Source organism: Vombatus ursinus, unplaced genomic scaffold (assembly GCF_900497805.2).
Source record: "Vombatus ursinus unplaced genomic scaffold, bare-nosed wombat genome assembly UNPS02014839.1, whole genome shotgun sequence".
In the NCBI taxonomy this organism is placed as follows: domain Eukaryota; kingdom Metazoa; phylum Chordata; class Mammalia; order Diprotodontia; family Vombatidae; genus Vombatus; species Vombatus ursinus.
The window spans coordinates 3,203,764-3,218,597 of NW_020954617.1; the positions used below are offsets into that span (position 1 = coordinate 3,203,764).

At 35.3% G+C, this 14,834-nt stretch overlaps 1 protein-coding gene across 1 annotated transcript in view; it reads right to left on the minus strand.

Moving 5' to 3' along the window:
* Positions 1-14,834, minus strand: part of GRM8 (glutamate metabotropic receptor 8) — a 907,987-nt gene that overhangs the window by 5,084 nt on the left and 888,069 nt on the right. Inside the window, exon 9 of the mRNA XM_027840194.1 lies at positions 3,411-3,657. Within this exon, the coding sequence (XP_027695995.1) occupies positions 3,411-3,657 (247 nt within the window). The remainder of the gene's footprint in view (positions 1-3,410; positions 3,658-14,834) is intronic.

Sequence of the window (14,834 nt, forward strand, 5' to 3'; positions counted from 1 at the left end):
GAAGGAAGGAAGGAAGGAAGGAAGGAAGGAAGGAAGGAAGGAAGGAAAAGAAAAAGTTCTTCCCCTTTCTTTGAGCAAAGTTGAATGGAAATATATCACATAATGAATTGGCAAAAACCAGAAAGCTAAAGGGAGATAAATAAAGAGGCAAGGATAATTCACAAACTGGATTATTAAGACTTGACTGTGAGAGTTTGGGGATATGTGGAAAATTATTTCCTTCACTTTATCACAACAGGGAGCTGCATACATTGGAATGACCAAGATTTTCAAGATAATCAATTCTATTTTCATATCCATAAGACACATTACTGGTAAAAAAGCAAAGTGAAGTTCTGGAATATTAATTCCATGGGAATTTCAGAAAATCTGATGTTTGGGGAAATGGTTTATGAAGTCAATTAAAAGAGGAAGAGGTGGGAAAATCTACACAGAGCGCACAGGAAAAATACATAAAGATACCCGGTACATTTTGTATTAGTCTCCAAACACAGGCCAAAAATAGTCAACCTGTTTTTATATAGAAGGAAAGGCCTCTTTGTTAGATAGATGAGGGTCCCTGCCTACAATGTTTAAGGGCTCAAATATTGCACTATGCTATCTCTTCCCCATTTTAAATAGAAATTACCTGGAGTTCTTATGTAGAAGTCAACTGTGCTACTGAGAGGTAAGTGAACTTTTTAATCACTAATGTGTTACTTGGAGATGCCTCAGACAGTATTTTTTTTATCTTGGCACATGTTTTCTACCTTGATTCACCTTCCAAAGGTAAGACATTGATCCTTCCAGAGAGTTACAGGCTTGTCCTCCATTTAAGCCCAGTATTTGCCAGCTCTCCAAGAAAGTACAAACATATTTATGCTGCATAATTTCCCTTCAAAATAACCAGAAAATAATAGAAGAACCATAAAACCCATAAGACTTGTTTTCATCAAAGGGAATTAACCCTGGATAATAATGGGAATTCTCCACCTCAGTGAACCATTTATTCTTTTAACAAATAAATAACAACTGATATTTCAGTTTCCACTGCATCTCATGGGGGAGTCAGAGAGGGCTGATGCTGACATCCACTGAAAGTTAATGTGGCTCTCATCCTTAAAGCTTTTTTTATGAAGCTTTATGAAATGATGCTATAAGGAAGATAGCATCAGTGACTCCAGTGAGTCATATAGAGAAGTGCCAGGAATCAAAAGAAAATAACCTGCCAGATGTGGTTTACTGGCTTTCTACGAGTACTTTTAACTTCCCACACTAAAGCTTTCAAAATATAAAACTACCAGGCCAGATTCTTTCCCAAGACATAAGAATGGAGCACCAATAACTCTAATACAAGTGAATGGGCACACAACAAGCCAGGAACCAAAATGGATCCATTAGTGGTAAATTGTTTACCTGTAATCATGGGACTAATGACCTCTCTTATTGTGGCTGCTTACTACACAAAATCATCTTCCTCCCAACCATTTAACCCTCACCCCTCAACAGTCTCTCATTACTCATGATTTGAAACTAAGAGAGTTCCTGGTGAAAATCTGGGTAAAATTTATTTGCTGCCTGGATTTTCTAGCAATATTAATCTATATATTCTTTCTGGTGGAAAGCAGAGAGAAGCCAGGTCCTCATTCTAAGGGGTATCAGAATAGTTATTACAGTCGTAGTTACAAATTAGTTATATTTCTTAGTATAGAAGATCAGACTAAGGAGTTAGTCATTATCCCTCTATGTGGATCAAAATAAGACTCAAAGGTGCTTTGCAAATTATCAATAGGGCTATACAAATAAATAATATTTTCCTTATTACCAAGTATCACATGAATAGATATGAGAAACAAATATTTGATGACTATGCCAGTTAAAGAAAGTACATTCCTCATTTGTATGTCAAAGAGCCAGAAAAGGATCCAAAGTGATTCAAGGAACTCCAGAAATGCAATAGTATTTGCCATAAGAATTGACCTTAATTTAAGAGAAATGTGTTTCTCCATCAAGATTATAAACTATTTAAGGACAAAGACCATGATTGTTACTTCCTTTATGTTCACTCATTGAGTCTAGTATGACAAGTTTCATTCCTTGCCAGAAATGGGCATCTTTTATATCCTTGAATATAAATAAATGATCCCACAAGTAAAATCTGGAGTTAATTGGAATAGAGCCGTTAATACATACTCTATCAGATCCAGGGTTGTTGCTGGTCCTATCTGCTGCTTGAGTAGGTTAGGTTTCAGAGGAAGTAGGTGGGTTGTGGGAAGAACTATAGTGGAAAGATTTACCTTTCTGTCTCAAGAGCTTCTGCATGATGGTGATTTAAATGCTGATATCAATTAATTAATGCCAGAGTAAGTCACTTAATCTAACTTTAGAGAAAAGAAAAAAGAAAAGCCAAAAGCAGGAGACCACTTAGGGCAATATGAATGAACATTTACATTAAACAGAATTATTGACCAGGAACAATGGCTATTCCCCAGTAGTCCTGTTAACGAATACTTTTTACTACCTACTAGGGTCAATAGAGCTAAATAAATACTGGTTATTTTTATTACTTTATCATTTTTTATTATAAGGAACCATAGGACATTACACAAGTAAAAGCTATAAATAGGGTTATACTCAATTGTGAAATATTCTTTAAAAGATTCTAAAATGCTTCCACCTCCCCCCTTTATCATACATATTTGTTTTAAGGGAGTGCTTCCACTAACAGGAGAATCAAGTAAGGGTGATGGTAAATAGTAATAGACATAAGCAGGAAAAGAAAAAAAGTTATATTTTATCCATTGAAATTAAACTGAAAATGATTATTAAAACATGTACATGGTTGTATTGTGTTCAATATTAAGTTTACAATAAGACATTTAATTGGTTAGCAATATTTTTTTTCTTTATTCATTGGAGCTATATTGATATATCTCAAACTTCATAGTGGTCCAAATTAGCAAGGGCAGAATATGATATGACAATTACATGGCAAGGGAAGGCATATGCTTTCTGGCTTTAGGGACCTCTGGAGAATACCCTGTAGTCATAAAAATCATTTGGATTTAGCTGAAAGGTACCATGGGCTGGAGCAAAGAGCACTATATTAAGGATTGGAAACACAGGTTCTGGTCCTTAACTCTACCTTTAAATAATCCTGTGTCCTTGGATCTGTTACTATACCACTGTGAACTTTATTTTCCTCTTCTGTTAAGAGGAGGTTAGGCTAACTGCTCTTTAAATTCCTTTCCAGTTCTAGCCTTCCATCATACTAAACTGTCTTTCAAATGTGGCATATAAATTCTGGCATGCCTCTGCCCCCATGCAGCAAATCCCCCAGTCTACAAGAAAGAAACAGGATTGCCATGGAACGTACATCTATTAGGAAGTGCTCCCGCTCTTGACCATCTGAAAGTCTACAGATGACTTACTGTTGGTTTCTAGACTTTCACAGAGCTCACTTTTCACCTCGCCATTAGGACGGCCATTTCCCTTTTGGATCAGTTTACTTTGCATGGTGGCAGCTGTCACCACAGCCTTGAAGCTCCGCTTCCGTTTCTGAACATTCTGCTCAGGGTGAAAAATTATAATATAAACCTTGGGCATGTAGAGCATACCCAGAGATACCGATGCACTTAAACTCATGGAGACGGTAAGTGTTGTTGTCTGGATGTACATCTAAGGGGAGAAGAAAAAAAAAAACATTACAAGAAATGTTAGCAAGCTTCATTGTCAGAGAAGCAAATTACAGCACTGTTTTCTCAAGAGCACACTGCATAGCAACATCCACTAAAGGTGAAAACACTATGCTATATTCCGTTGTTGCATGCACATTGGGAGTCTGCCTCTCTTCAATTGTCCTTAATTACAGTCAAGTACTCCTTTTTTTTATTTCCTGTTTCCTGAAAATGTGGGTGGGAAAGGCAGTAATGTTTATGAGACAAAGTTCCTATAAAAACAATTAAACTTCTGTAGCTTAGTTTCATTTTTGGATAATAAACAAACATACAAAAAAGGAATACAAAAGCACCCTGGCCAAAAAACCTCTTTGTCTTTTGGAGACAGAGGCTCTCCAGATAGAGAGAGAGAGATGTGAGATCAGAAGATTCCCTTCCTTCCCTTCCTTCTTCCTCAGCTCTCTTCTGAACCCAGAAACCAAAATCTTTGAAGTCAAGAGGAAGTTAAATATTTCAGAGAATCAACTGGACAACAATGCTCTAATAATGTTAGGTTTCACAGCATTGGATGAAAGATCTGGTACCAAATCTCAGCTCTACCTTTCACTATGTGTGAGACCTTGAACAAGTCACTTAATCCCTCTAAGACTCAGTTTCTTTGTCTGTAAGATGAAATGAAGATGGATTAGCTGATCTCTAAGATACCTTCCATCCTCTAAAGCTATGATCCTATAAACTGACTCAGGGTATAGTTAACTATGTCTTATTACCCATAAGACACTGAGAAAGTCACTTGGGCTGTCTAAGCCTCAGTTTTCTCACTTGTTAATGGACAGAAGAGCTCTGATAATTATTACCATCCTTCCACCAAAGCTCCATATATAATATTGAAAGATTCGTAAAGTAGTTTACCTACAACCCGTGTCATCTCAATCAAGTCATTTCATTTCATTTGTCCTCAGTTTTGTTGGGAGAAGTTTGGACTAGAAGGTCTCTTCGATCTCTTCTAGTTCTAAATTCAAGGATTCTATCCTAAAAGTGTTACTGCATGATAACTGACATGATAAATTCATCTCAACAAATATACATTAAGCACATTGTGTCAGATGATGAGTGAAAGATAAAAGTGTGATAAAATACATGCCCTGCCCCCATATATTTTAGAGTCAAGATCAATTTGTTCTGGACCTTGGTTACCATTTCCTAAAATAGTACTTCCAGAGGGAAATGTACCAAAAAATAGGAAGATTTCTGGTTGTTACTCTTGGAAGTCTCCAGGGGGGAGTTTTGTCTTAGAGTAGAGGATAAGTACCTTAAAAGTTCAAAAAAAAAAAACTCCAATGGAATTGTAAGCTCACTGAGAGCAAAGACTACTCTGTTTTTTTATTCTATGTCTTCAGCACCTTCTAGACTAATTTGTGGATAAAAAAAAAACAAAAACAAAAACAAAATCTGTTGAATTGAATAAAAAAGAAGTATTTTTGGTACTTTTTTAAGGAAATGCACATGACCCTCCAACTGGGATGCTATTACACAAAGACTTTTATTCTGATAACACACATCATCTTCAAGAAGCCCTGTAAAAAGTATGCATGTGCCTTTATTTCAATGTTCGCCCTTCAACTTCATAATAGATAGTACCATAATGGAGATAAAGTACTATTTTTCGAGTTCATTTTCACCCATATAAGAATATATCTTTATTTTTTTCATGGGAGGTCCAAGAGATAGACAAGAAAGATGTGAATGCTTAGAAAGCGATCTTTTCAGGGTAGCTAGGTGGCGCAGAGGATAAATTTAGCACAAGCCCTGGAGTAGGAGGACCCGAGTTCAAATGTGGCCTCAGACACATAAGACTCACTAACTGTGTGACTCTGGGCAAGTCACTTAACCCCAATTGCCTCATACTTAAAAAGAAAGAAAAGAAAAAGAAAGAGATCTTTTCTCATCATACCAAAAATTAGCATCTGTCCTTGGCAAAATTGTAAAGTAATTAATGGTTACTTTTAAGGACTGGACCTCTGCACATTTTTCACTACTCAGAACCTATTTTCTTAAAGTTTTTCTCTCTGTCAAAACGTATCTCCATGATAGATCCCCAGACTCATCCACACAGAAAAAAATCAAATCAAGACAAATAAAAAAAATTAAAGCCTCTATTATATGCAAAACATGTCATAAGGGCCAATAAAATAAAAGAAGTCTCTGTCCTCAAGGAGTTTACAGTCTAATAAGGGAGATAAATACACAGACAGTTCACAGGAAGAAGAGATAGGAGTCATGGCCAATCACAGAAGAGATGATCAGGTGAAGGAGAGTGAGTATCCCAGGATAAGCAATAGTCAATCAGTCAACAAGAGTTACCAATCACTACATACCAGACATCATACTAAGCACTAGGAATACAAAGAAAGAAAAAAAAAGTGATAATAATGAAGTCTCTACCCTAAAAGAGGAGACAGCCTATAAATAAATAGACACATATAAAACATACACACACATATACATCTATATTAAGATACACATAAAACTCTCTCTCAATATTTATTTGTGGTTTTTATCATGGAAGACTTCCTGGAGGAGGTGAATTTGGACAATTAAATGTTCGATATCCTTGAGAGGAGTTGATTATATTAATTATCCTGACCCAAAGCAATAGTTTGCTAAAGGACACTCTTTTGTGCCCCCCTTAGGAAAAGTTGGCCTCTATAAATAAGTGAAATAGACAATTATGTACTTTTGCAATTTCTAAAGTACTAGAAAGGCTCTAATATATATACATATATATTCCACACTTGCTCACTGATGTCTGAAATTTAACCATAAGCACTGTCCTCACTTTAGTTTAATGGTTTGACATATTAAAATAAAAATACCTTTGGGAAAGATAATCCTTTTTTAAGCTTTATTCAGTCTATAACCTAGCTCCAAACTATTCCTCCCTCTATCCCCTTATGCACTTCTTACTCTTGATAAATTGAACTTTTATTTTAATTTCCTGAACATGGAACTCAATTTTCTGTTGCCATACCTTTGTTTTCTGTTTGAATATTCTTGACCCTTCCCTCAAATAACTAATCAATTAATAAACATTTTTAAACACCTACTCTGCACCAAGGGCTGGAGATGTATGAGACAAAAAGCAAACAGTCCTTGACTTTAAGATGCTTACATTTAATCTAAGGAATCAACATTACAGATATAAATATAAACAAAATTAATACAAGGCGATTATCAGGGAGGATACTTACAGTGGAGTCGGGGAGGGAAGAATTGGAAAAAAACTTCATATAGAATATGGAGACTGATTTGTATTTTGAAAGAAACAAGGGATTCTAAAAGGCAGAGGTGCACTTATGTATTAATTTTATTGCTATTCATTCTAGTGATGTTTCTAACATAAAGGTTTTCTGTATTTGATTTGACAACAAAGTCAACAAGGTCAAGGATCATTTTTTTTAATTGTCTACTGGTGCAGAAATGAATAGAGAATTCCAAACATAGCAGATGCTCCTCGGTCTTCTTTGCTGGCTCTTCATTCATGTGACATCTAATAAGTAGGTATAAAGGCAGTGTCCTGGATCCTCTTTTCTCCCTATACTATCTCATTTGCTAATCTTGTTAGACCCCATGAGTTCAGCTACAATATATTTGCAATGAGTCCCAGATGTTTATATCCAGTCATAGACAATCTACTGAGCTCCACCCCAACTACCTACTGGCCGTTTCAATCTCTATGTCCCATAAGGGTCTCAGACCCAACATGATACAAAACAAAACTCATTACCTTTCCCTACTAAACCTCACCTCTTCAGAACTGCCCTATTACTGTTAGAGACATCAATATCTTACTAGTTACCTTGGTTCTACTCTCAGTGTTATCTTTGACACTTCTCACTCACCACACATATCCAATCAGTTCTCCCATCTTGTTTCTTTGTTTCTAAGGTCCCTTGATTACATGCATCTCTTTTTTTCTCTAATACCACAGATCAGCCCTTCATCATCTCTTGCTGAGACTATTACAATAGCCTTCTAACTGGTTTTTCTGTCTCAAATGTCTCCTTACTCTAATCCATCAACCATACAACCATTTTCCTAAAGCAAAAACGTTAGGAAAAGCTTGTTCCTATTCTTTCCTCTTTTTCTTCTCTCCTTACCACCATCTCTTTCTTCCCACCATTTTTTTTTCAATGCTCAGGTTAAATACGGCTTTCTTCAGGATGTATTTCCTGATACCCCCACTGACTAGTACCTTCCCTTCTGAGATTACTTTCCATATACATGTATGTAGCTCATATGTACCTAGTACTTACCTGCTGTCTCTCCCATTATACTGTAAGGTCTATGAAAATAGAGCTTGTTTTTACCTATCTTTGTATCCCTAGAACTTAGCACACTGCCTGGCACATAGCAGGCACTTAAATGCTTACTAATTGACTGATTGGTAATTTTTTCTAACTGGTTCATTAAGGTTAATAGTTACCCTGAGTCCTCAAGGAAAATGTTACGTTTAAAAGAGGCTAACAGGGCATCAATATATGTGAATTTGTAGTCATTTTCTTCCTAGGCCTATATGAATTATATCCTCTATTTTTAAGTCAAAATGTTATTATAAAGGTGCCTTCAAGGCTAGCATTGTTTTAAGACCTCTATCCTAGAAATCTTTAACAGATAAAAGTAAAAGAGGAAGCCCAGTACAGAAAAAATGTTCTGTAATAACAAGACCTGGTTTTTTGTCTCTGAAACTTGCTCCCTGAGAAACTCTGGGCAAAATCACTAAATTGATGATGATGATAATGACAGTGATGAAAATGATGATGCTTATGATGATAAAAGTAATAGCTTATACACACACATACACATATATGTACATATATATGTGTATATATATATATATATATATATATAATCACTTTAACTTTTGCAAAAAAAACCTATACATATTATCTCCTTTTATCCTCACAACAACCCTGAGAGTTAGGTACTATTATTAGGTACTATATTATAGGTACCAATGGGGAAAGTGAGGCAGGCAGAGGTTAAGTAATTAAGAGCCCAGGATCACACAGCTAGGAAATATCTGAGATCATGTTTGAACTCAAGTCTTCCTGACTCCAAGTCTACTGAGCCACATAACTATCTCTCCAGGCCTCAGTGCCTTATTTGGAAAATGAAGGGATGTTTTCTAAATGACCTTTGAGATTCTTTCCAGCTCTAAATCTATGCTCCTATTGAAAGCATACTATTATGGGAAAATACCAAGATAAGAATCTTAGAGTTATAGCACAGCTAAGGACCATAGAATAAGATCTTACTGGGTGTCAAAAAGTTTGTATTCTAGCTCAGGCAGGAAGAACCTTAAATTATCGGACCCTCAGTTAAAAAGAGGACGTTGGAATAAATGAACTCTATGCTCCCATCTAGCTTTCAAACTATCTTCTCTGAATGAAGAAATCAGAAAATGCCCCACAAAGCCTTGGTTTAGGAAACAGTGATCTGTATTTTATTTGAACACCCTAGCAGTCTTTCTGTTAGAAAAAAAAAGCATAGATACAATGTAGTCTCAATTCTGTATTTTAAATGGCAAATTGCATTTTGGTATTATGTAGAAAAAACAGTTAATTTATTTCTTTCAACTTTTCAATTTGCATTTTTGTTGTTATATATTCATTCAACCACCCAGAGAATTATATCTTCTTTCATAAAGTTACTTGAGAATGTTCTCTTCTGGCTTGATATAATTTCTATATAATACAGTCAATATTCTTTCCATAACTAGAAGATGCATTGTTAAGATTCCAGAATGCCAATATCCCCAGCAAATGTATTACTCCAGTCTATCCTTGCAGCAAACTAGTTCAATTAAAGATTCAATAAACAAGGAAATTAGAGTTTCAACAAAGTAGGTTTAATGTGCATCAGCTCATGCACCACATTTTTCATAAAATATCATACCTTAGAATGAAGAACTTATTTTAAGAGTTAAAGATCTTATTTAAGATGTTACTTATGAGGCATGAAGTTGCTCTTTTAGAATGTTTCTGAATACTCTCACTATGAGCTCAACATGAGCAATCACAGCTTAAACACCAATAGCAACTTTAAATATTCTTGGAGTTATCTCCGAGGATAGAACCCTGGGAGTATCAAGTTACCTAGGAATTCAACTTTTAATATTAATGAAAAAAATGATATAAATCATCTTGCTCATGGAAAACAAGCATAAGCAACAGTTCAATGATCCACTACAATTCTGTGGAAACTGGAGCCAATGAATTAGGTCTGTTGCCCCTAAGGACCTTCTATTACTTAAGATGAAATAGAACATTGGTTTATGAGAAATGTAAATCAACACTTATTTACAATCGAGCAAGTCCCTAGAGCTTACAAATATACTATGGACCTGCAGTAGCAATGGATTTACATTGTTCCATTCAAGTACTGTCACTTCAATCATCCTTCACGTGTTTCTTGGTATATGTTTGTCAGAACAGTAGCCTATTTGAAAGGTAAAGGTAATAGGGCAAGAATAGTAAGGAAAGGAACAAAATGTTTCTGGTATCCAGAAGTAGTTTAATGCACATTATTTTACACATTCAAATGGCAATTTATCATGTGATTGGTTCACACCATAGGTCAAGATTAAAGACTCAAAGTTTGTGTTGACCTATGGTGTAAAATAGACACATAATGTAACAAAACTTCTTTGAATGTGCAAAATAACATCATATAGCCCTCTTCTGGAGATTTCAGTGTTCACTGCACTGAATTCCGTGAATTGAGAGTCTATGCACTAATTATAATTTTATCCATTTCAATGCCAAAGACAAAGTTTGCACAGAACAGGCACTCAAAGAATATTTGTTGAATACTTGTTTGGCCAAGAATAGGTCCTGAATGGAGGAGTCTCTAAGAAGGCTTCTGCTCTTTTGATAAAAAGCAATAAGAGATATAATAGCTAGAGTTAATAATTAAACATAAAAAACTTTAGACAACAAAAAAAATTAGACTAGTAATATCTTTCCTTTGTTATTAAAAACGGATGAGATAGAAATGAGGCAGAAGTAAAATCCATACTAATATCAAATAAAACGTGATCATTAATTTTTCAATGATCTCATTGAGCATATTCATAGAAAGGTGATCAAATATTTATTTAGCAAACAGTGGTCCTGAATTTTCTGCTACAATATTTACAGACAAGTTCAATATACACTTTTTGTTAGTTGCTTCATTTTTATGTTTTATTCTTTACTGGCATCCTTCCATCAGCTCTGTCCTGCCTTATAATATTTTTGTTCACCAAATCTTCTCTCTGTTACTTTCAGAGTACTGAGTATCCCCTTTACATGGACAATTTATGTATATAGAAAGGGGAAATCATTTGGTAGTCTAAAATCTTAATAATATTGTCTTAAAATAAAATCAGTTTTATTATTTTAATATGTGATAAATATTTTAGATCCAAGGTGAGTACTATAATCATCAGTCATCTAATGTTCCCTATTTAATGAATCTGGTGATACTCATCTTATAAACTTCCAATTTGTGTATTTCTCAAAGATATATATACCCCACTTCATTCAACTTCAGCTTTTCCACTTCTCTCAAGAACATTCCACTCAAGACCTAAGTAGTCTTCTCCCAGTGATGTTACCTGATATCTAATGAGGGGAACTGTGTACAACACCACCTTTTCCCCACCAACTATTTCTTCTTTAGAGGCATATGGAACACACCACACTCTTTCTTTTCTCATTCAATTCATTTCAGCTCAATTGATTTATTTCTTTTCTTTTAAATAAGTTTCATTGCTTCAATTTGTTTCTACATCACAGTAATTTATGAATATTGCTCCCCTACCCCTGTCATATAAGAGAGACCTCCACTGTTAGAAATTTAAAAAAAAAATCATTATTGTTCAGTCATTTTCAGTTGTGTCTAATTCTTTGTAATCCCATTTTGGGTTTTCTCAGCAAAGATACTAGAATGGTTTGCCATTTCCTTCTTTAGATCATTTTGCCAATAAGAAATTGAGGCAAACTGGGTTAAGTGACTTGCCCAGGGTCACACAGCTAGTAAACATCTGAAGCCAGATTTGAACTCAGGAAGAAGAATAGTTCTAACTCTGGGCCCAGAATTCTAATCCACTTAGCTGCCTTACAAAGTTAGGCAAAACCAATCTATATGGTAACCCAAACTAATGATCTATATTGTTCCATTTCTTATGACCTCCATCACATTATCCAATTTGTGAGCCCCAAACCAACCTTTATCATGGTTGATAAGGAACAGGAAAATTCAAAATATCAAGGTTGTTAGATATAATATAGAAGAAGTAACTTCGAAGGATTAGTGCCTCTTGTAGGGTAGACAAAAAAAAGTTCTTTAAAAAAAAGCAACTTAATGACATGAAAAGAACATTGGATTTGCATTCAGAGTAACTATGTACTCACTAGTTATTTGACTGTGGACAACACACTTATCCTCTGTGAACCTCAGTTTCCAAATCTTTAAATTAAGGAGGGGGGGAGGTGTGTTTGATGGCTAATAAGGTCCCTTCTGGTTCTAAATCTATGATCTTGTGATCTAACCGATTATACATAGCCTATATCATAGAGTTTAGTACTTTATACACAATATTCTGTTCTCTACCTGTTTCACATATTTAAAAAAAAATTCTGCTCACCAAGATAATGAGCTCATAGAAATCAGGAACTGACTCTTCTGCCTCCTCTAATTAAAAAAACAAAACAAAAACAAAAACATTTCCTCAAATTCTAGTATTCAAAATAAATGAGACTAGATAAAAATATTCCCATGTTTCTCTTTTTAAATTCCTTGAATGAAAAATTGAAAAAAGTATTTATCAAGCCTTTACTACAAACTAGGCACTTTACACAATACTTGAACTGCAACAGTGTTTTTTTCTAACAGGTTTTCCTTTCAAATGCGTACTGTTTCAGCTGTATGTGTTAAAATAAGACTTTTGTCAGCTGGTCTGAGTACCAACCACATTTTTACGGGAAAATGCTCTGTCACTTCCAAACAAGTGACTTACAAAGATATAACTGCCTATAGATTGACTTCTGGCCTCATCTTTCAATGAAATCTCCTCTCTCCAAAGTTACTAATGACCCTGTAATTGCCAAATCTAATGACCTTTTTCCTCAATCCTCATTCTTCCTGACCTCTTTGCAGCCTTTGATAATGTTGATCACCCTCTTCTACCTGATATTCTCTTCGGCCTAGGTTTCTGTGGCACTACTCAATCATGGTTTTATTTGTCTCATCAATTCTTCTCATTTTCTTTTGTTCCATCTCCATCCAGTTCATAACTCATAATGGTGGGTATCTCTTAGGGCTCTGTTCTGGACCTTCTTTTCCCTATACTATTTTGATTGGTAGTTCATCAACTCCCCTCGTTGCAGTTATCATCTCTCTTCAGATGATTCTCTAATCTGCTTATCCAGCCCTAATTTCTCTTCTAACCTCCAGTCTCACATCTCCAAATGCCTAGGGCACATCTCAGACTAGATAGCTCATAAACATTTTAAACTCAATAGGTCCAAAACTGAATTCATTCTTTCCCTTCAAACTTTCCTTCTTTAGAAGTTCACTACTACTGTCTAGGGTACCACCATCCTCCTAGTCATCCATAACCTAGTTGTCATTCTTGACTCCTTATTCTCTCACACTCCCATATACCCAATCAACTGCTGAGTCCTGTAATTTTACTTTCATAACATCTCTTTCATAGACCCTCTTCTCTCAGCTAATACTGCCAATGCCCTGGTTCAGGACCTCATGACAACACAACTGTATTATTACAACAGCCTGCTTGGCTGATCTTCCTGTCTCAAATCTCTCTCTATCCCAGTCCATCCTCCACTCAGTGCTCAGATTGATCTTCCTAAAACACCGTGTCACCCAAGGCTCCCTCTCCGTCTATTTAAAAATCTCCAGTGGCTCACTATTACTTCTAGGATAAAATATGAAATCATTTGTCTGACATTGAAAGCCCCTCAAAACCTTTCCCTTTCCTGCCTTTCCAGTTTTCTTATTCCTTATACACCCCCGTGTACTTTGTGATCCAGTGACACTGGCCTTCTTGATTTCTTTGCACAAGACATTGTATAACTATAACCCTAACCCTGATTCCATCTCCTGATTCTGTAATTTTCCTGGCTGTCTCTCATACCTGGAATTTTCTCCCTGATCATCTCTACCTACTGCCTTCCATAGTTTCCTTTACATTCTATAAGAAGCATTTCAAGATCCCCCTTAATGCTCATGGTTTCCCCCTCTTGATTTTCTCCAATTATATATATATATATATATATATATATATATATATATATATATATATGTAGTTAGTAAGTAGTTGTTTTTCATGTTTTCTCCTCAAATAGACTATAAACTCCTTGAAATCAGAGACTATTGTTTGTCTTTCTTTGTATCCTCAGCACTTAACACTGTGCCTGGCACATAAGTAGGTGTGCTTACTAACTGACTGACATTTCTGGAAAACAACTTGTTTGTAAGATGGAAGACAGTATTCCCTTGATTAAAGTGTGTTTGGGGGGGGGTCAATTTTGTAAGTAAATTCCTTCATGGCTTCAGCTGTGGGAATGAACTCCAGTGATGTTAAGACCACCATAGCTTGAAGTCCAAGTATATTTTCATACCAAGCATGATATATGAAATATTGGCAAGTAAAATTTAAAAGTGGAAAACACACAACCTCTCTAACTTTCCTGTAGTCTCAATAAAAAATCACAATTTGTTTCTCTTCAGTAGTTCTTACCAATCTTTCCTAGCAATTTGGCTACACTGGAAAAGTTTGGGTCCTTACCAAATAGAGTTATGTGAAGGAAAAAAAACATATTTACATCTTGATGAGGGTAGAAATACAAGATGAAGTCATGTAATGAAAATACTAACAATTCATAATATTGTCAATGTGTCATAAACCTAAAAGCCCTTCAACATTTGAGATATCAAAAAAAGATGAAAAAATGTTAAATTCTTGCAGACCTTATTTGAAAAAGGTACCAATTTTACATGAATGCTACTTACCTATAGAAGGCTGCAAGATCACAAAATGTGTTTAGAAGCATTCATTCAAGTACAGTTATATGAATTGTCTGCATTTTTCTAAAAATCGGTAAAATG